Source organism: Chrysochloris asiatica, unplaced genomic scaffold, assembly GCF_000296735.1.
Source record: "Chrysochloris asiatica unplaced genomic scaffold, ChrAsi1.0 scaffold00048, whole genome shotgun sequence".
NCBI classification, from domain to species: domain Eukaryota; kingdom Metazoa; phylum Chordata; class Mammalia; order Afrosoricida; family Chrysochloridae; genus Chrysochloris; species Chrysochloris asiatica.
Genome location: NW_006408566.1, coordinates 15,134,183 through 15,156,897, shown reverse-complemented (window position 1 = coordinate 15,156,897; position 22,715 = coordinate 15,134,183). Strand labels below are relative to the sequence as shown.

At 41.5% G+C, this 22,715-nt stretch overlaps 1 protein-coding gene and 1 pseudogene across 2 annotated transcripts in view; one reads left to right on the top strand and one right to left on the bottom strand.

Moving 5' to 3' along the window:
• The window catches only part of NFIA (nuclear factor I/A), a 505,904-nt gene that overhangs the window by 460,980 nt on the left and 22,209 nt on the right, over window positions 1-22,715 (top strand). Inside the window, exon 10 of one of the 2 annotated variants that reach the window (XM_006862482.1) lies at window positions 4,314-4,405. The exons of the other annotated variant lie outside the window; for it this stretch is intronic. Within the exon in view, the coding sequence (XP_006862544.1) occupies window positions 4,314-4,405 (92 nt within the window). The remainder of the gene's footprint in view (window positions 1-4,313; window positions 4,406-22,715) is intronic. 2 annotated transcript variants of the gene reach the window in all.
• Window positions 565-906, bottom strand: LOC102816594 (annotated as a pseudogene).

Here is a 22,715-nt window from a genome sequence, read left to right as displayed (position 1 = left end):
CAGCCATGGGTGGAAGGAGAAGCCTCTCATATCCAGTATCCTCTACTATCAACTGCCAACAAAGTGTTCATCCATCTGGGAGTGGGACTGGTTGGGCAGGAAGCATGAGGCTGGTGCTGCCCCCAGCCTCTGTCCAACACAGGAGGAATCGAGGTAGCAAACGGCTGAAATGCTCCAACAAAGGGATTAGGGAAGTGAAGGAAAGGAACTTCTCACTTGTGTACAAAGCCCACAGCCCAGGAGCTAGAAGAAGCAGACCTTGTTTGTAAAGTGCTGGAGCCTCCACCAGGACTGGGACCCAGGCAAGCTTGGAAGAAAGCTGTCCAGGCAAGGGCACAGGAACCAGGTATTCCTGACCAACGTAGTCCTGTCTTGCTTCTTGTTCATACACAAGCCAACACCCAACCAACACTGCAGGACTGCCCTGCTTATAGCTGAAGGTTCCAGGCCAACAGAGTTTATTCAGAATTGTGCCCAAGCCTGAGTTCCACAAGGGGAAGCCACACCTTGAGCCTTGGAATTTCTTGCTGGGACAGGGAGCGCTCGTCCCTGCAGCCATCAAACTCATACTTCATAGAGGATCACAGGGAAATCCACATGGATGCGGGGGGTATCCAGCTTCACGATGCCCTGAGGAATCAGGTTCTTATGCACCCGCCTCAGCTTGGCCCGCTTCTGCCCATTCTTGGTGACGATTGTCTCCTCATAGAACTCGTGAGCCAGATCCCCATCTTCATCATAGAACATAGAGCCGCGACGCGTGAAGACGAAAGGGGGCACGGCACGGCCTCGCGGCCGCATCAAACCCTGCTCAACACCCACTACTCCGGGAGCCTCCGGGCCACCGCCCCCCGCCGCTGAGGCGAAGGGCCACAGGCCCCGAGCTTTGGAGCCGCTAGCGCCCATGTCAGGGCCGCCGGCGCATGGCGGGCCCTGGGTCCCTGCGCCCTCACAGAGCCAACGGCGCCGCCATGGCCATCTTCAGCCTCCGATTGCAGGTGCCGCCGTCGCCTTCCCTCAGCTTTCTTTCAAATGGCAAAATTTAGGTCAGGCAAGAATAGAGAATGGTGTATTACACAAACCTATCTAGATTTATTAAGCTTGCTATGGTCATAAAACAGAAAAGCTAAAGAAAATGCCATGTATCTTGGAATCAGTCATATGCTTGTTTGTGATGTCACCGGTATGCTAAAAACATCATAGGAAATCCTACTGTGTATCTGAGAAAAGCATCAGACCAGTGTGTACTGTTCTGCTTAGGCCACCATACCAAGCACTTGTGTTTCAGTATCTGTCATCAATCACTTAGTCTGCAAGCAAACCTGTACCTTAACATACCCTACATTCTTTTTATTTTTTTCCCTCTTTAATCTACTTACCAATTTTGTGAAAGAACACTTTTGTTAAACCACTAACAGGTTTAACAGGTTGTTCCATGTAGTGGATTCCTTCTTACCTCTCCCACATCCTCTTTGTGCCCTAGGAACAGGGGAACACATCAAGAAGTGCTTATGTTGTTGTTGTTAAGGGCCATCCAGTCGGTTCCTATTCACAGTAACCCTGTGTAGCATTTCCAAGGAGTGGCTGGTGGGTTGGAACTGCCAACCTTGCAGTTTTAACAGTATAGTGCTTCCCAAAGCGCCACGCCAGAACTCCACAGGTGGTTACAGTCCAGTTATTATGATGTGCAATATTCTGTTGTGATTTCTTAAGGTGTATCCAAGTTAGCGTAGTGGTTACAAATCGGGCTGCTATCCTCAGGGTCAGCAGTTCGAAACTACCAGCTGCTCCTCAGGGAAAGATGAGGCTTTCTGCTCCTGTAAAGATTTACAGCCTTGTAAACCCTGTACAGGGTTGCTGTGAGTCGGAACCAAATCCTGGTACATAACAACAACAAAATAAAAATTAATGATTTAAGGAGCTCTGGTAGCGTAGTGGTTACGAATCGGGCTGCGAACCGCAAGGTCAGCAGTTCAAAACTACCAGCCGCTCCATGGGAGAAAGATGAAGCTTTCTGCTCCGGTAAAGATTTACAGCCTCGGAAACCCTATACAGGGTCGCTATGGGTCGGAACCGACTCAATGGCACATAACAACAACAACAACAACAATCCAAGTAAAACAATTGACTGAATGAAATAAGTAATAGAGGAGATTTTACTGTTTGTTTGTTGTTGTTGTTTTTTAAATTAAACTTCTCCCATTCCAGTAATGAATGAGAGATGCATGCAGAATGTATTCATACAGAGATATTGCTTAAATCTGTTAGAGATATTGCTTAAATAAAGTTAGTGTTACATAGAATGGGCTGGGGGAGATGTAGATTCACATTGCTAGACAGAATGACACATCATTCATTTAAATCACCTAAGATAAAGGAGCTCTGGTAGCGTAGTGGTTACGAATCGGGCTGTGAGCCGCAAGGTCGGCAGTTCGAAACTACCAGCTGTTCCGCAAGAGAAAGATGAGGCTTTCTGCTCTTGTAAAGATTTCCAGCCTTGGAAACCCTGTTCAGGGTCGCTATGAGTCGGAACCGACTCCACGGCACATAACGACAACAAAGATAAAGTTAGGACCCCTGGTGGCACAGTGGTTAAATGCTTGGCTGTTCATCAAATCGTTGGTGGTTGGAACCCACTAGCAGCTCTACAGGAGAAAAAGTGTCAGTCTCTTCCATAAACATCATAGTTTCATTTCTTTGGGGCTTTTCAGAATTAACTCTACTACAACAGAAAAGATAAAGTCATTACCGGACAAATCCTCCTAAAACAAGCGATGTTATAAGAAATATTCTTTACTTTTTTCCCCTACTGCCATGATTTATTTTTATTTTTTTTTATCAATTCCCGATTGTCTGTTGCCTTCCCCTTCACCAAAAATATTTCTCATTAATATCAGAAGTTCCTCTGCTTGTCCTCTATCAAATGCTTGTTTTCCATGGCTACATCCACTGCCCATTACCGATCTACTTGATTTAAGCCCTTCCCAAAGATAACCTTGTGTGGCGCTGTGGGCTAATGCGTCAGACTGCAAAGTCATTTGAACTCCAAGGTCCATGGTTCAAGCTCACCAGCTGCTCCTTGGAAATCCTATACAGGGTCAATATGGGTCGGAATCCACTAGAGGGAACTTAACAACAACAAAGATAACCAACAGGACACAGGTGATTTAGGGAAATATCCCTATCTATGTTGAACAAGGGAAACAGGAAGTATGGGCAGTTTTCTGCTAAACACAAAAACAAACTGAAAGAAGCCAATGATGCCAAAGTAGAAGAAAAACCTGGTAAAGGAATTTGATACCATTCCCTCAGTTATCTGTATTTTTAAAAAATGTAAATCCTTTTCATCTTTTAAATGGTGTGTGTCTACAAGAAGTCCAAAATACCTAGACCTTTTACAAATGATGGTTCAGAAATTTGAAATTATTTTAAGCAATAGACTATCTAAAGATTCTAGTGCAAGGAGATCATGTAAGTAAATCCTTGGCATTTATGATAAGGAAGTGAATTTCAGAATTTCCCAAACCAAAAGGTACATTTGTATTTATAGGCCAATGAAGACAGTAAAATGAAATGTAGAAGCCATAAACTCCCATGGATTGTGAAAAGGATAGTAAATGGAAGTGTGGCATTTATATCCCAGTGCCATATCTTGGTTTATACAATGTTGCTAGTTTGTGCCTGAACGCAAGGGTTCTAGGATGGGAAAACAACAAATGTCAGGATTCTAGCACACTTGGGCATCATAATGATTCCAGACCTTCTGCTAGGCCTGTAAACACAGTGTGTTCTAAATGGTTTTCCTCCTGCTTCCCAGAGAACACTTCCTTATACAAGTCTCCTCTTTGATCTCTACCTATAAGGCACATGAATGCTTCATGGTGTTTAGGAGTGTAACAGGGAAAAGCCAGGCTGTAAATTGAACTGCTTTCCTGCCCTTCCTAATTTCTATCTCTCTGTGCTCTAAAGACTAGGATAGCCCTTTCTGACCCTAGAGCTCGTGTTTAATTCTGAAAGTATACTTTGCAGATAAATGTCTTGCATGTTATCATTTGTATGGCAGGAAGAGAAAAATAGCTCACCTTGAGCACACATTTGACTTCGTTTTATCCCAACAGGCTTCGGAAGCCAGTCTACTTTACCCCCTTTTGACTGTCTAAATGCCCTTGCCAACCAGACCCCTTTGCTAGCTACAGTGTTTGCACATTTCCTTGTTATTCAGCTGTGTAGGCTCAGAGACTGTGTGTTTTGGTGTTGTTTGTGTGTGCAATCTCGTGCTGCTTCCTGAACGCATGTGTCCCTTCCCTTCACAGCCTACTCGACACCCAGCACCTCCCCCGCAAACCGATTCGTCAGTGTTGGACCACGGGATCCAAGCTTTGTAAATATCCCTCAACAGACACAGGTGGGCCGCTCTCATCTTTTCTGTATGTGGTGCACTTGTTTTATTTCTCAGGTGCATTTTAACTTGTCGTTTGGCACAACAGGCTGCATTTCCCAGCCCCTGTTCAGTCCTCTTTCCTCTCGACCTCACCCACCCCTGGCCACATTTCCATGTGTTCTCAGAAATCGTGGGAAACATTGCCTGCGATTTTTCTTTCTTGTATGGAGGGAGTAAAGGAGGAGGGTTTCTGTGCCAGAACTATTTGTGCTATGGCAAGAGAGGTTCCCCAGTGCTAGATGGTGTGTGGTGTATCATATAGGAATTCATGGCTCTCTATGTGAGCCCCGAAGGAACATTCAAGTAAGATCTGGTGGCCCAACATGGAAGCATATTCTGAGAATGAGGGGAACAGCCCCTCTTCTGTATTCATTATAGGTCCCGGGGAACTTAGACAAGCTTTCTAAAAGAAAGAGAGAAGTCTTTATGAGCCGTGTTTAGTTTCTGTGTATTTGTCAGGCTACTGCTGGCCACTGGAAAGCAAGTGCAGAAGTGAATATAATGTCAGATTTTGAGGTAGGTGAGAAAGAAAACAGTGTTATTCCAGAACATCTGGAGCCTTTGATTTTTCAACAGGCAGCTGAATTTTGTGTGAGGTCAAGGAGAATTTTTTTATTTTTATTTTTTATTTTGAAATGGGCTGCTGTGAATTGAGAAACATTGAAAGAGTTTTGAGTCCAAAGGTAGTATATGCAGAGGTATTTAAAGGTTTGTGAAATAGAATTAGATTCAAGTTTCAAAGGAACTATTCTCTAGTTTCTTAATGAGAATATAACCATATATTATCATCACTGACATAGGAAAATATTTTTTTCTCTGTGAGGTTCTCAGCATGGTGTTTGAGAAAATTCTTCAGGATATTTTGTGCATATGCCTGAGTGTCCAATCTCCAGATGTCTAATTTATAGCTATTCATCTTTGTTTGTAAAACTATGACCAAGTACTTATGAACTGGATAAATTTGCCTACCTGGGTTCATTTGCTGTCTCTATAAAGGGCTTCAGTTTATTGCTCTGTTGACAATACAGGTTAAACTGCATTGGATCTGAAGTGTTCCTTCTCCTGGAGCAGGGGCACAAAAAGTACAGCATCAGAGAAGGCAGCTGGGAGGAGAAGGGGAGCTCCAGGGGAGGGGAATGTTAACTCTTGAATCTCCCACTTCTGCTGTTCCTTCTTCAACTGGCTCTGAAGTAGCACCTGGGGTTAAAATCTCCCATTCAGAGCCTCCCATAAAATTCTCCTACGTTTACTACTTTTTTTTACCATACATCCAAATACTTTCATCATGCATCTGATGTTGAATAGTTGACCTATTAAAATAGAAGTATACAATTTCATTTTGTACTCTTGGCTTATGGCTGCAAGCTTAAAGACAAGGGGATTCTTGGGGACTCTGTATTGGATGGCACACTCAGGTTACTTCAAAAAGCAAAAATGGAGCTTTGAAATGTCCTGATTGTATTTTACGCAGTATTTTTCACATAAGCTGTGATTCCCAGCACTGAAATTGGACCCTGTGTTCCAGTCAGTATATTTCTCTTTAATTGAAAGGAATGATATTCCAGTATGGTTTTGATTCACAAAGACCTTATTTAACCCAGAAACCGAGTCTTCATGATGTTTACGACACAAAAATTCAGTCCCTTAAAATCCAGATTTTCCACGCATCTGGGTAAAATGATGTCATGTAGGCCCAATATTGGCATCTGGAACTACATTTTTTGGTTTTCATTAGCTATTTGGCATCGAGGGGACAACAGCTTTAATGTGTCTTATCACAGCGACACCTGCCACATTTGGCTTGAAGAAAGACTTTCCCAATTGTCTCATGAGAAACTGTACTAATGAATTTGTTTTTATCTAACACACACATATATGTATGTATATTATGAAGTAAGAATTAAATATTCTAAATATTTTAGAATTTCAAGTTTTATATAAGAATTCTCTTAAAAAACAATGAACTAATTTCTGGAACTATGCAAATGTTTGGTAGACATAGATAATAAAAATAGTAGTATACTTTCAAAAATAGACTCACAGCTGAGAGGACATTAGTTCAGAAGATAAATTTTTTAAACCTGAGTTCATTTGAACCTGATCTACAGACTAGTTAGTAATCTCCTAAGCAAGCTTGCATTTTTCTATATTGATAGCTATGTTCTAGAGCATACAATTTGTGTTAATTAAATTACAAGAAACTTTTTTTTGTTTTGGCGGGGGAGAAACAAAATTGCGCTTCCTGTCTCCAGAGAAGTAAGTTTGAGAGTCACCCACGCAGACACTTGGGCTTTCGAAACACAGAAGAAATTTCTTACACATAAATCCATAAACAAATGCAAAGTAAAATGGTTTCCTTTTCTCCCAGTGTCCAGTTCCCAATAGAAAGCTCATAAAATGCCTGAAGCATCGCCCTATAAAAGACCAATTAGATATAATCTCTGTTTTTTTGAAGAGGTTAGAATTTGAACTAATGCTTAGACATCATAAGCCAGCCTTCAGTTTATCATAAAGCCTTTTTTTTTTTTTTTAAGAAAACGTTATTTGATTATACATAACCACTAATTTTTTTTAGCATTTTCTATATACTAAGTACTTTAGGTACGTAATCCAACTACACTTTATAGCTGCTTAATGGGATAGACATAATCGTATCAATTTATGTATCAATGCAATGTTGTTGCTGTTAGGTGCCCTAGAGTCCATTCTGATTTATAACCACACTGTGCACAACAGAATGAATCACTGGCTAGTCCTGTGCCATCCTCACAATTATTGCTACCTTTAAATCCATTGTTACTGCCATTATATCAATCCAGCTTGTTGGGGCTCTTCCTCTTTTTCACTGAACTTCCTCTTTACCAAAATTGATGTCTTATTCCAGGAAGTGATCCCTCCTGATAACATGTTCAAAGTATGAGCAATGAAGTTTCACCGTCCCGGTTTCTAAGGAGCATAAAGGCTGTACTTCTCCAAGACAGATTTGTTCTCTGGCAGTCCATGGTCCTTTCAGTGTTCTTTGCCAACACTATATTTCAAATGCCCCAATTCTCCCAGTTCTTTTAAGGCTACCTTATTCATTGTGCAACTTTCACATGCATATGAGGTGATTGAAAATACCATTGCTTGGGTCAGGCACACTTTATTCTTCAAAGTGACATACTTGTTCTTGAACTCTTTAGAGAGGTCTTTTGCAGCAGATTTGCCCAATGCAATACATCATGTGATTTCTTGTCTGCTGCTTCAATGAGCATTGATTATGAATCCAAGCAAAATGAAGTATTTGACAACCTCAGTCTTTTCTCCATTTATCGTTTTGTTATTTATTGGTCCAGTGGTGAGGATTTTTGTTTTCTTTATATTGAAGGCTCTGTCTTTGGTCTTCATCAGTAAGTGTTTCAAGTCTTCTTTGCTTACAGCAAGCAAGGCTCTGTTATCTGCTCTCAGGTTAATGAATATTTTTCCAATCCTGATACCACATTCTTCTTTATACAATCCAGCCTTAGGAGTTATTTGTTCAACATACAGATTGAATAAATATGGTAAAAGGATACAACACCTCATGCACACCTTTCCTGGTTACTCAGTGTTCCTCTGTTCTGTTCTAAAAACTGCCTCTTGGTTCATGCACAGGTTCTTCATGAGCATAATTAAGTGTTCTGGAATTCCCTCTCTTTGTTGTCCATAGTTAGTTATGATTCACACAGTTGAATGTCGTGGCATAGTCAATAACATAATTCTAAGTTGATATAATTCTACTTTATGGATGTGAAAGCTGAGACCTAAGGAGATAATTTATCCCTAGTATGGTACTGTAGGATGAGGACTGGATTGGTAATGCATAGTTGGCTGTTCAAACCCACCAATTGCTCCTGAGAAACCCTATACAGGGTCGCTATGCATCAGAACTGACTCGACGGCACTTAACAACAAGGAGATAGTTTATTTTCCTAAGGCCATACAGCAGTAAGAGTGGAACAAGAATTTGCACTTGGTTCTTTCTGACCCTTAAGACTATGCTCTCTAACACTGTGCTACAGACTAAGCTTGTGCTTACCTTTCTGTGGAAATATTCAAACAGATTATGCTCAACTCCCAGGAATACTACTAACATACTCCCAGCTTTGAAATTTGAGATCGTATTAAAGTCTCATCTTTTGATAAACTCTAGCTGCCCTTTCACTTCTAAAATTCTGTAAAACTGGCAGAAAAAGTAGACTGTTTAACAACAAAACCCACTATAATCATGTGCTGAATTTTGTGTTTCATGCCTAGTGCATAGTGGGCTTTCAGGATAGATTGGGTAAGTCTAAATGATTCATAAGAATGTTTAAAAATAATGACTTTTTCTTATTACAGTCATGATACATGTTAATTGTAGGAAATACAGATGAGAAGAATAATAAAAATCACTTGTAGTCCTACTGTTAACATTGTGTATAAATCCATCCAGACTATTTCTATGCATACAAATATATTGCAAAAATGAGATCATATTATATACACTGTTTGGTAACCTGCTGTTCCTTCCCCTTAACAATATATTATGGCCTTCTTTCCATGTAAATTGGAAAAATTGAATATTGGCTTTTATTGCACCTATTCATCATCTGTAATGATTGGTAGGGAAAGATAACATGGATAATTGAAAGCCATTTTTCCTCCTCCTTCCCTTTGAGTCTATTTTTTCCTCTCGAGAGCTCCTCCCTTCATGTAGACAAAATTGCCTTCCCTTTAGCATTGCCTTGCTAGTTTTGCTTCATGCTGCCTTCCAGTTGCAGTTTATATCCAACCCCAGTTGTGGACTTTCTGAATTTGCCTGCCAAGTTGTCTACCCCATTCTTCTGCCTCACCTGTCTGCTTCCTCTGGTACTATCAATATTTGCTTCTTGTTTTCTTCCTCCATGTTGTAACTAATCATTAAAGGGAGAGGTGCTCACTTCCCTGCAGTCGTTAGAATGCCCACCTATTCTGAGACACATTGATCACCCATAGCCCCACCCTGAATTCTTATTTTTCAATAATGCCTTCATGACAGTTCATATTACCATATAGGAAAGTCTCTGGGGCATAGAGTATTTACTTCATTTTGGATACTATTCATGTCCCCTGCACACCCACTGAAGGCTATAATGTAATAATAGAGAACATGCCATGATCTCAAATAGCAGAAAGGCAATGGACATTTCAATCACATTCCATAATTTAATTTGATCCCGTAACACAAGAGCCATTAAAGGAGGCATTTATTAGGAAAAAAAGTTAATATTTCATCATCAAGTAATAAATAGAAATACCAATTCCTACACAGAAGGACTGAGCAAAGAGCTCATTTTGATTCCAGTTCTAGTTCAATCAGAATGTTCAAATAAAATGCTTAACCTGCAGAACTCCAATGAGGACTAATTCTTTAAAATGAAAAATGAGTGCAAACAATATTAAAACCAGGCATTTCCCCCCTGCCACCCAAATCCATCACTGTTCTGCATCAATAGAATTGTGGTATCTGAAATGCTATTTAAAACCAAATTACCATTTGGGCTATTAGAAGAATCGTTTGGCATGGCATGGGCTTGATTTGTTGACAAAAAAGCACAGGTGCTGTAACCTTTGCTTAATAAATCATTTAGCTGCCTGACTCGCAAGCAGTCTGACTGCCTTTGCCTCATGAAATTTACAAATGTATGCACAAGTCACACACTCTGCTGTGCTGGAAACCAGCTGATTTGGAGAGGTCCCTGCATAGCTAAATTATGGGTACAGCACCTATTGTCTGCCTCTGGGGTGGGGGTGCACGTTAGAGTCTTCCCATCCATTGGGATTCTGAGTGTCACATTTCTGAAGCTCTGCTAGAGACACTAAAGCCTGGACAATCTGCAAAACTCTTCCTAAATTCTCTTCTTTCATCATACAACATTTCCTTGGTCGCTTACTATATTCTCAACACTGGCTAAATGCAAGCGATAACTACTCCCTTCAGGTTATTCAAAGTCTAGTAGAGGAAACAGACGTATAAAAACTAACAGCCATGACAACAACGTTAATAGCACAACATGATACCACACACAAAAAGAAACGACTTAAGAGGCTTTGAGACCAGCATTGGGTATAATAGTGCTACGGAGTTGTCATTGTTGTTAAGTGCCATTGAATGTTCTAGAGTAGAAGGGGCCAAAAAAGTGTCATAGTTTTTCTATCTTTTTCTAACTGGTCTGATATGCTTCTTGTACACTGTACCTTTTTTTTCTTTTTCTTTTTCCTATTTTAAACTTTTGATGAGTGGTACATGAACTGGTTGATACAGGCATACTTCACAGATGTTGAGGTCAGTTCCAGACAACCACAATAAAACAGATATTGCAATAAAGTAAGTAACATGGATTTTGTGCATCCCAGTGCGTATAAAAGTTATCTTTACTCTATATTGCAAGTTGTTATTGTTTTGTGCCGTGGAGTCGGTTCCAACTCATAGTGACCTTGTACGGGGTTTCCGAGGCTGTAAATCTTTACGGGAGCAGAAAGCCTCATCTTTCTCCTGCGGGACAGCTGGTAGTTTTGAACTTCTGACCATGAGATTAGCAGCCCAATTCGTAACCACTACACTACCAGAGCTCCTTATATTGCAAGTAAAGTGTGTGATAGTATGAGATAGTGTGAAATATTGCAAAAAATTGCCAAAATGTGACACAGAGGCACAAAGTGAACACATAGTGTTGGAATGCTAGCACCAGTAGACAGTAGACTTGCTCAGTGCAGGACGGCCACATCCCTTTACTTTATGAAAAATGAATTATCCACCAAGTGCAGTAAAGCAAGGTATACCTGTAAAGGGTTGAGCCCATCCTAAAAAGAGAGAGATGCTCAGTTTTGTCTCCTCTGGATGAAGAAGATCAATTACAATCCTTTCCTGCAGTAGATGAATCAGTAGCTGACGGGCCCCTCCCTCAATTCCAAGAAATGCCCCCTCCTGGTTTGGTGCCTCCTCAACCACCACAAAGCAAAAGCAAACAACTAACTCATTGGCATCCAGTCGAATATGATGCATATTAACCCATTATGACAGAGGCGAACTGTCCTATAAGGTTTCCAGAGTAGCAGTCTTTTTGGAAACAGATTTCTTTCTCCTGTGGTGTTGACTGGTAAGTTCAAACACTGACCTTCCCATTAGCAGCCGAGCACTTAACCCCTGCACCACCAGCGTTCCTTCCTTTAACCTTACCAAGCTTACATGAAATTGCACTTCAGTTACCCAGAACCGTCCTGACCTGAGCTGAGCTGCCCATAGGATATGTGTGTACTGCATAAACTTCTGGGAGAAGTTAGAAAGGCAAGAAACACAGATGTCCTTAGTAGGGGGAAAAAAAAAAAAAAAAGGGGCCCCCCCCCCCCCCCCTTTTTTTTTTTTTTTTTTTTTGGTTAGATTTGGATTTGAGCATTTTTTATTTACAAACCCATACAGCTGAAAACTCCCAAGATTAGAAAGAAATTCAATTTGCTTCTGGTGTTGGGAAAAGAAAATGAAGACTTTTGTCAAATTAATGCTGGCAGTTAAGCAACCACATGTGCCAGGTTCTGTGTGTACATGTTTAGAATACTCACAGACACCTTCTAGAAAGGTGTTACTGTCTCTGTTTTACCAGTGAAGAGACTGAAGTCCTGTGGTAAGTGTTGTTGTTGTTGTCAGGTGCCATCGAGTCGGAACCGACTCATAGCGACCCCATGCACAGCAGAACGAAACATTGTCCAATCCTGCGCCAACCTCACTACCGCTGCCACACTTGAGTCCATCAATGATGCCACCTGGTTGATCAATCTCGTTGGGGGTCTTCCTATTGAGGCAGCTAGAATTCAAACCAGCCTCTTTCCTAAACATCTACTCTTTCACAAATACCATCCGCAACTTTGTTAATAGTGAAAGAATACTGTCCGTTTTCTCTTTTAAATAGTCTAAGTTTGACTCATCCTCTGACATCAGGGAATCAGAAGCTTGGAAATTAAACCCCAAGCGCCCTGGGTCAGTGAAGTGGGACGGATGCTGCACCTCTCTGCAGGCCAGTGCCTGTTGCCTATTAGCTCAGGTATCTGTAACATCAAAACAGAGTTCATTCTCTACTGCAGCCTGGGCAAAAGGCCTTTCCTTATTCCCAGCATGTTAGTCTGCATCTGGGAGAACAGTTTGCCTCTGCAAACAGACCATCTAGCAGAGCAGCGTGACCACAGCTCCAGTGTCACATCTGGGTTGCAGTCTTGCTCCCTCACTTAGAAGACATATGTGTGGCATGGTTTTTAATGTTCTTTGGTTTTTTGGTAACTCAGCTTTCTATTCCTGTGATTCTTAACTGCTGTAAACAATGATGATGCCATAAGCATCCTAGGGTTGTTCTCAGGTTTAAATGCTGTTCATTTTGAAAAAGTAAGCACTTGCCACTCAACACAGTCAACAGATGATGTTGTTGCTGTTGGTCGGTGCTGCCAGGTTGTTTCCGATTCATAGCGACCTTATGCACACTACAACAAACACTACCTGGTCCTGTGCCATCCTCATAATCATTGTTACACATGAGCCAATTGCTGCTGCCACTGTACCAATCCATCTCATTGGGAGTCTTCCTCTTTTTTGCTGACCCTCTACTTTACCAAGCATGATGTCCTACTCCAGGGACTGGTCCCTCCTGATAATATGCCTGAAGTATGAGAGATGAAGTCTGGCCATCCTGGCTCCTAAGGAGCATTTGGGCTGTACTTCTTCCAACACAGGTTTGTTTGTTCTTCTGGCAGTCCATGTTGCTGTTGTTGTTAAGTATTGTTGAATTGGTTCTGACTCATAGTGACCTTGCATAGGATTTCCAAGGAGTGGCTGGTGAGTTTGAACCACCAGCCTTGCAGTTCAAACTGACCTTGCTATCCAGTGCTTATCCTACTGCGCCACACTGTAACCCATCTCTGGTAGACCATGTTGTTGTTGTTATGTGCTGTGGAATCGGTTCCGACTCATAGCGACCTGTACAGGGTTTCCAAGACTGTAAATCTTTATGGGAGCGGAAAGCCTCATCTTTCTCCCATGGAACAGCTGGTAGTTTCCAACTGCTGACCTTGAGGTTCACAGCCCGATTCGTAACCACTACGCTACCAGAGCTCCTTCTGGTAGACCATAGCTTTTATTATTTAGTTGATAACCTAACACTTATATTTGAGTAGTTTTTACTGGGTTGCAAAATGTTCTCTCACATAGTCATAAGGGCAACTTTGAAGTACGCAGAACTGTTTTTATCATTATTCCACTATGCAGACAAGAGAACCGAGGTTTCAAGAGGGAAATGACTTCCCCACCCATTTCTAATTCCCAGGCCCACACTCCCTTCAGTGGAGGACATGCATGGGCCTTTCAGCACACCCTTATGTGCTGCCATGTGTGTGGGCAGAACCTCCCTGCCAAACACTGGATCTAAAACAACCATCTAGCAAATTAGGACAATCCCCACCCCCACCCCCAAACTCATGATCCTGCCAATACTTCCATTCTACATTTATACCAAATGCACTTCAAAAGCCTGGTTACATTGGGTACTTCAGTCTTCTCCTGTTCAGGCAGTGGCCTGAATACCACACTTTCCCCTCTAAGTTCCACAGTGCCCCCAGGATGAAGAGACTTTCTGAAGGAGCCTGTATCTCCAAGTACAGTGAGAATTGATAGGAAGTGAATACACTCACCAGGCAGAGAAAAAAAAAACACCCTGCTGCCTAGATGAATTCTGACTCATAGCAACCCTATCTATAGCACAGCGTAGAACTGCCCCATAGGGTTTCCAAGGCTGTAAATCTTTACAACTGCCTCATCTTTCTCCCTTGGAGCTGTTGGTGGGTTCAAACCACCAACCTTTTGGTTGGCAGACAGAGGCTTTATTTAGCAACTTCACCACCAGGGCTCCTAAAGGGAAAAGGAGGTCCTCAATGAGGCACTGTTTGATAATTTTTTTCTTTTATGGTCTCAGCTCCAGTAGTAGGTGTGGAATAGTAAGCAGCAACATCTCACAGAGAATAGTTACTCAGGCAATCTGCTCCCCTTCCTCCATACTATTGTGGGCAGGAGTGAATCTTCCCAGCTTCCCCATCTCCCACACCAACCTGTAAGTTCTTGACACATTCTCTTCATAAACACTTGGCGCTGAATCACTGACAGGCTATGAGACACTCTTAAAATATATTTTTTTCAATAAACAGAACCTTTGTCTTTCAAGTTTTAATTTGGCAGAACATTTTAGACTTGCACAGTCGTAAACCTCACTTCTAGACGAAGTTAAAGGCATCAGTTCTAGATGTTGGTCTCCTTCTTCTTCCTCAGTTCCTAAGCTTTAGAAATCGTATCCAAAAGGTCAGTGGTTCAGACACATCAGTGACTCTGTGGGGGAAAAGGCCAGATGAGCTGTTTCTGTCAGGATTACAGCCCAGGAAACCCTCTGGGGCAGGTACTGCTCTACCAAATAGAGTTGCTATGACTTAGAACCGACTTTACGGCATACAATGTACCTTCAAACATATGTTTTGACTTGATTTTCGTAGTTTTGATTGTTTTTTGCCTTGCTCCAACCATATTTAGGACGCTGTGTGATCGTAGTTGCGATGTCTGTCATCACGTCTGATGCGTATTAAGTGCTCAATAAATACTGATTCTTAATTCTCTCTTTTCTAATATTAAAATCAAATCAGTGTCAAATAGCTAACAAAAGAGGGAGATGTCACAGGAAATTTCAGGACTTCATGGAAGAAGAAGAGCAGGGCTTAAACTCTGCTTTACATGAAATTGATCCTTGGGATTGAGGTGGAATAAGTAATGTTTAATTATCAGGAGTATAATCAATGATATGAAATAAAATATGTATGAATAATTGAGTGGAAAACTGTTCTTCTTTGTAAATATTCACCCAATTCACAATACCAGGAAAAATAAACAAAATAAAAAAGAAAAGAAGCTATGAATAGTGAAATCTTGTGTATGGAACTGGCAGGATTTACATCGGATTTAATAGTAGCTTTGCAGGGAATTCATGACACCCTAGTTTCCGCTGCAGAATTATCATCAAAGTGTTTAATCCCTTAGATGAGACTTGATAATGAAAGATACTACCAATCAGGGGGATCGCCAAGCTTCTAAGGGAAATGTACTTGGTACTCATTGTCAGATTTCTTTTGAGGAAAACAGGGCAAGTCAAGAACTGAGGAATAGGATAATAGGCCTCTATTCAAACCTTGGCTGTACCGTTTAAGCTGAGTGATCATGTCCAGGTTATAAACTCATTAATATCTATGACCAGGGATTGTTGAGTGGATTGAATGACTTAATAAATGCACAACATTCAGAACATGCTAAGAGCTTAGAAATTATTTGTTTCATGTAATAGGGAGGTGTCCAACTGCAAGGAACAACAACAAAAAAAAATTAAGTGTGGCTTAAAGCATTTGGGGCTATTTTTCTCACAAAACAGAAAAGGTGTAGTTTTAGCATTGTTTAGCATTGTTTCAGCTACTCACTCCACAATACCAGCAAGGGCTCAGTTTCTGATGTTCTGCTCTGCCATCCTTAACATAGAGACTTTTTATTTTCACATGCTTCTTGTTGCAAAATGGCTGCTACAGCTCCAGTCATCAACATCACACCTTCTCCTACCTTATCAATCCTCTTGTATCAAGAAAGCAAAGGCTCCATCATATTCCTCCCCCCATTTTCTGCTAGCAGATTTCTATTTAGGTCTCATTGGCTAGAGCTGAATCACATTATAATCTTTTGTGTTTTTGTATAAAATGCATGAGGTAATTCAGAAAGTATTGCTACAAAATCATAGAAATCTTTATTCAATGAAAATTTCAAAATGTGAAACTGTTGTTTTCTCAATATAACCTTCATCTAAGTCTCCACTTCTGAAGGTGATATTTTCAACTCTCTTAACCTGGTGTGGCGCTGTGGGCTGATACGTCAGACTGCAAAGTTGTTTGAACTGCAGGGTCAGTGGTTCAAGCTCACCAGCTGCTCCTTGGAAACCCTATACAGGGTCGCTATTTGTTGGAATCGACTCAACGGCACTTAACAACAACCCTTGCCATGGAGCCCTGGTGTAGCACTGTGGATTAATGCACTGGGCTGCAAAGTTGGTTTGAACCGCTAGGTTGGCAATTCAAGCTCACCATTTGCTCCTCGGAAACCCTATACAGGGTTGCTATGGATCGGAACCAGCTCGACTGCACTTAACAACAACAACCCTTTCCCCAAAGATTCTGTGCTCTTAGATTTATACCATGTCAAATGACAGTTTTAACATCCTTGAGGGGTTCAAGTTGTGTTCCTTTTAAATGTCATTTGAGTTTGAGGAACAAAACAAATCTGAAGGGAAAAGGTCAAGATTGTAGAGTAGATGGGGTAAGGTTTCCCACCAAAATTCTCAAAGGACAGCCCTTACTACTCAGAGAATGAGTAGGTACGTTCTCATGATGGAAAACAAATTCCTTGGCACAGTTTTGCTGTCCTTTTCCTCACCAAAGCAATTTTCAGTTTTCTTAAAATGTCTTCTCATGAAGCCCCTGTGATTATCCTGCTTCCTTCAAGAAAAGCTTTCAAGATGACCCCTTTGGAATCTCTAAAAAGTTGCCATAACCTTCAGAGTTGACCTATCTGCCTTGAATTTAATGAGCCCAGAAAGACTCCTCGGAAGGCATTATTTTGATTGGACTTTGCTCTCCAGATCATATTGGTCAGTCCAAGACTTCTTCCTGGTTCTGATTCATTCCATAAAGTTGTCTTCAGTAGCTCTGATTTTGCTTAAAAGACTAGTGGAAAGATCAACTGTTTGAACTACCTGGTGCTTGTGTAATACTTCAGACACCCATCAAGCTGAAAGCTTGTTGAGGCCAAAATGTTTGCTTATAGTAGAAAATGCCAAAGCATGGGAGAGCCCAGCTTCAAAACCTATGACATCAGTGGTCATTCTATGGTCTTCTTCCACCAGTGTCTGGACTTCAGCCACAGTTTATTCATTTGTCAAGGTTGGCAGTCTTCCTCTTTTGGCTCAACTCTGAGCTCCTCCTGGCCTTCTTTCTAAAGGATGATCCATATGAAAACTGTTGTTTTATGTGGGGCAGCATTCCCGTAAACTTGTTTTTACCTGTTTTACTTGTTTTTACGTAAACTTGTGTCCACCTGAGTTTTGTTATGTATTTGCTATTAGCCCTGATCTCACATTTTGACCTTCATGGTAAAAAAAAAATCACTTTTTTTCTCTTTTTTTAAGACACTCTAATGAAACCAAGAAGGAGCTCTGATAGTGTAGTGGTTACGAATCAGGCTGCAAACCACAAAGTCAGCAGTTCAAAACTACCAGCTGTTCCACGGGAGAAAGATGAGGCTTTCTGCTCCCGTAAAGATTTACAGGCTCGGAAACCCTGTACAGGGTCGCTATGAGTCGGAACCGACTCCACGGCACATAACAACAACAACAACAATGAAACCAAGGCAGTGTATTACTGAGAATACTTGTCTGCAGCCATCTGATGGTAGCAGAGACAGATTAAAACAGATTTTGTTTGGAATAAACCCATGCATGTATGAACTGCTGCTTACCTTCGTAATGGTAACAAAACATTTGCCATTTCAGCAATATTCACAGATACAGTTCAGTGACCTGAATTATGGTCTTCATCACGTGCAGCAGTTAGCTGCAAGGGATACTTATTGTGAATGGATTATATCATAACTCATGATCACATTGTCCTTCCCTTAACGAAACTGTAATTCCTTTAGCAAGGAAGAAAGCGCAACATATTGTGGGTAGACGATGTCTGCCATACTCCTTTTTTTGCTTATTTCTTTTTCAATTTGCAACTCCTGGTGTTGCTCTTGGCTTCTTTGATTTCTTAATGCTTTTCTTCCTCATTGCCTTTTCCCTGTGTGTATAGGGAAAAAAATACACATGTATGTATATATTTATAGGCTGTGTGTGTGTGTGTGTGCATTGATCCTATTTCAGTTATCTGTTGAGATCCAAGATCCTGGGCAGGGGAACTGGAGTTTTGTCAAACTAGCTCCCAGCTCAGCTAGGTGAACCTTCTCTGGGTAAACACAGACTCTGAAAAGGCTGAGATGAGAGCATGTGCCTTTGTATTGCAGAGGAACTCTGAGACATGCCCTCTATGTGCCACGCCCCCACCCCCACCCCCAGGTGCTTATCAAGCAGTCTGCAATAGGTTCTGGGTTTCTCTTTTTATGACTTGGAACCAGATGCTTCCTTTGCAAAAGAAAGGAGCCTGGCTTTGCTGAGCTTGAGTCAACAGAGTTCAGAGAACAGGAAAATGAGTTGATTGGATGGACCTGCTACATGAATGCCAAGGAGAAATTGCAGTACAGGTGGTGTTTCCCATCTCCACAAAGACTCTGTATTTGAAAATCCCAAACCCAAGAAATTTGCTTTACCAAATGTTTCTGTGCCCTACATGACTGTTCACTTTAGGATAGGACTTAGCATTGGGGTTCTTGTTGAATCCAGGGTTTCCCTGAGCTTCTAGTGAGTCAAAGACCTTCAAGGTCCCACGGCCCCACAGAGCTTCAAGGTCAGAGCCCATTGTATAAAGTGAAGTTCATCAAAGAACTCTCAGTGATTCTGCCTCTCCACTTGTATAACCAACACCAATTTACCTTCCTGTTGGTTTATTGAGGACATGGGCACATTCTTACATCTGTGACCTCTCTTTTTAGGGATATATCCTGTCAGTAGAGTCTATTCATTGAGTCACATTCCAAAGCTCATGCCTCCCCCAAAATATTTGCAGAAAAGTGTTTCCTTAGGCCTCACATTGCTTCCTTTACAGCAGAGATGAAATAACTTAGCACTTCTAATTGGCTTTTCACTTTAACTGCTTTACACATTAACTAATGAGTCACATGAGCTTGAGATAAGCTGACTCCCTGTATTGGAGCTGGGACACTGGGTTAAGACAGGCTGTCCTGGACTTGTTTTCCTTGTCCTCGTGCCCTCCCTCCCCAGAGTCAGCGTGTCCAGATGACAAAGCTGTGGCCCAGTCACAGCCATTCTCAGCACAGGGCAATCTTGGCCCTCATTGCACTACCTGAATGATACCGGAAGCATCTAATGCTGCCTTCCAAAGCTTGGTTAATGTTGGATCTCTCCTGTTGCCTTGTAGTTGAGGGAAATTTAAGGCTAGCCCTGGTGGCACACAGGTTCTGCCCTTATCAAGAGTGTATAATGTCTAGCCGTGTGTGCATGTGTGTATGGAAAAGGAGTGGCACTGAGAAGATGGAAGGATAATGGCATAGAAAGGGCAGGTAAGGGAACTGGCCACTGAATGGACCTGGGAATCATGGTAGAGAAGAAGGAGCTCACTACTAAGAGTCAGAATGCCTGGCTTCCTAGAGCATCTCTCCCAACTGCCAGCTGGATGATTTATCTTAAGAAAGAGAAGGAAATGAAAATTTGTTGATATTTTGCCTGTCGGACTGCTAATCTCAGTCAGCAGTTTGAAACTACCAGCTGTTCTGTGGGAGAAAGATGAGGCTTTCTGCTCCTGTAAAGATTTACAGCCTCGGAAACCTTGTACAGGGTCGCTATGAGTTGGAACCGACTCCACGGCACATCACAACAACAACAGTGCTTGGCAGCACACTGGGCACAGATATATGAATTCATTCCTGCCATACATGGCTCACAGACTTGTAGGAAGAAAAGTAAACAGAGAATAAGTAGTGTGTGATGGAAGAATTGAAGTATTTATGAGCTACAAGGAGTCCAGAAGAGTAGGGAAGAAAGGTCAGAGAGTTAAAGAAGCTTTCCTAGAGAAAATGGCATATGAACTGGCTTTGAAGAAGACAGACAGAAAGTAGGTAGAGCATTCCATTCCAGGCAAGGGTAGCACCACATGCAAAGGAACAACAATATAAAATAGCTTTGTGTATTTAGAGAGCTCTGCTCTGTTTGGCGTGACTGTAAGCATAAAGCATTTGATGCTGAGTGATGACAATGGATGTTGAGTAATGAGACAGGGTCTACTCAGGTATAAATAAAATGCAGATCTTTAAACCTTTACACAAGGAAGACCAAAGAAGAACTGATGCATTTGAATTGTAGTGTTGATGAAGAATATTGAACATACCATTGACTACCTGAAGAATTAAGTAAATCTCTCTTGGAAGAAGTACAACTAGAACGCTTCCTAAGAGAGGATGGTAAGACTTCATCTCACATACTCTGGATATGTAATCAGAAGGAACCAGTCCTTGGAGAAAGGACATCATGCTTGGTAAAGAAAGAGGATCAAGGAAAAAGAGGAAGACTTTCGATGCGATGGACTGACACAGTGGCTGTAGCAATGGGCTCAAACACAGCAACAATTGTGAGGATGGGATGTTGCAGCATCAGACAGTGTCTTGTTCTGTTGTACACTGGGTCACTATGAGTTAGAAGCAACTTGACACCATCGAACTTAACAAACCTTTACCTGTCTAGTGGTAAGAGTCTTTGAGTTGTGCAAATGAGTCAATGCTTACCTATTAACTAAAAGTTTGGTGGTTTGAACCTATCCAGTGAAGCTTCAGAAAAAATGCCTGGTAATCAGTTTCTAAAAGGTCACAGTCATAAAAACCCAGTAGATTGCAGTTGTGCTGTGCACAGTGGGATCGCAGGAATTGGGATCAACTCAATGACAACCAGTGCTTGCTTCCTTTGGTTACACCGTGGTAGGGCACTTGTACTTTATTTGGTGGAAGATACAAAGTTGGTGGAAGCCACAGTGGGATAGTTACAGAGGATGGAAAGCTTTCTTATTAGGTACAGGGCTTTACAGGTCATGGGAGTATTAAGGTTTTGGGGTGCTCTCCTTTCCCAGCACTGTGACCTAGTAGAGAAAACGTAAGTTTGGGCAGTAGACAGACTTGATTTTGATTGATTTGCTTATGTGAACTTGGACAATTATTTAACCTTTCTAACCCTGAGATGTCACATTTATAAAATTAGAAATTAATGCCTTCAGTCCACTTAGAACTTTGTACAAAGATTCAGTGTAGTTAGAATGTGAAGCCCCTTTACCCTACAGCGGCGAGTGCAAAGCCAATGAGCGCTACCACATTGTTTCATCATTTAGAATTGAGTCTCTGTAAGTACCAGATGCATGATGTATCTCGCTCCTTTTAGGACAGGGACTTGTGATCACCAATGGAAACATAGAAAATGTTAATATAGCGAGAACCCCAGAGGTAATCTGGTAATTTCCCCCCTGATTCGAGTCTCTTCTTGTCCCATCCTCCCACATCCGTTTTCCATAAGTTGTGCCATTAATTCTCTCATTAGCTAGTGAAATGATATTTGTTTATTAAGAACATATTTAGCATACTCCCAAGGAGCAAGTTAAAGCTCAACTAACAGCTGCAGTTTCTAGTTGCAAGAAAAAATACACCACATAATACATGTAGAGAGTTTCTCCGTATGTTATCATTTCATATTAAAAAACTATTAAACTTCATGCTGGATGAAGGAAGGAAGAAAGAAAGGGGGGAAAAAAATCCCAGTGCAAAAACAAGTTATGAACCTAGGAGCACAGTTTCTGAATGTTTATTTTGTCAGATACACAGCTGACATGATTAGTTCTAATGGGGTGGTGATCCTCATTGAATTGCAGATTGGTATGAGTGACTGAAATACCACAGGGACTTAAATAAGTGGTGCATACCATATTACTTAGGCTGCATCCTTTAGCCAAGTTGAAGGCTGCTTTATTTTTCCTGCCCTTTCCCAGTGCTTGTGCGCACACACACACACATATGCACGCACACACACATGCATCCATCTATTCCAGAAGCTGCACATGCAACATTAATGACCTATTCTAGAGCAATGCTAACTGGCCTTTGCTGACTTCTCCTTGTCCCTCCACCACCCAATGCCTCCCCACACCCCGGCACATTCTCCATCGCAGATAATGGCATATCAGATTAGTCTGCTTTGCTGCTGCATCAACACCCAGATCAATGTATTGACTCTGTCAGAGAGGCTGGTACAGTAATTGTTACAAGAGAAGAATGAAAAGCAAGAACGCATCCCCATGAAAAATAAAAATGACGTTTTAGTCTTTCCTGCCCCCTCCCCTGACATACACTCATTTTCCCCCCTCATATATCTTCATGTGTTTACACAACAGAGAGCGCTTTACTTAAGTTAATCAGCTCCCTCTACATTATTAATTGTGACAGGGCGCCTCATGACAGCAAGAGTATTATGGG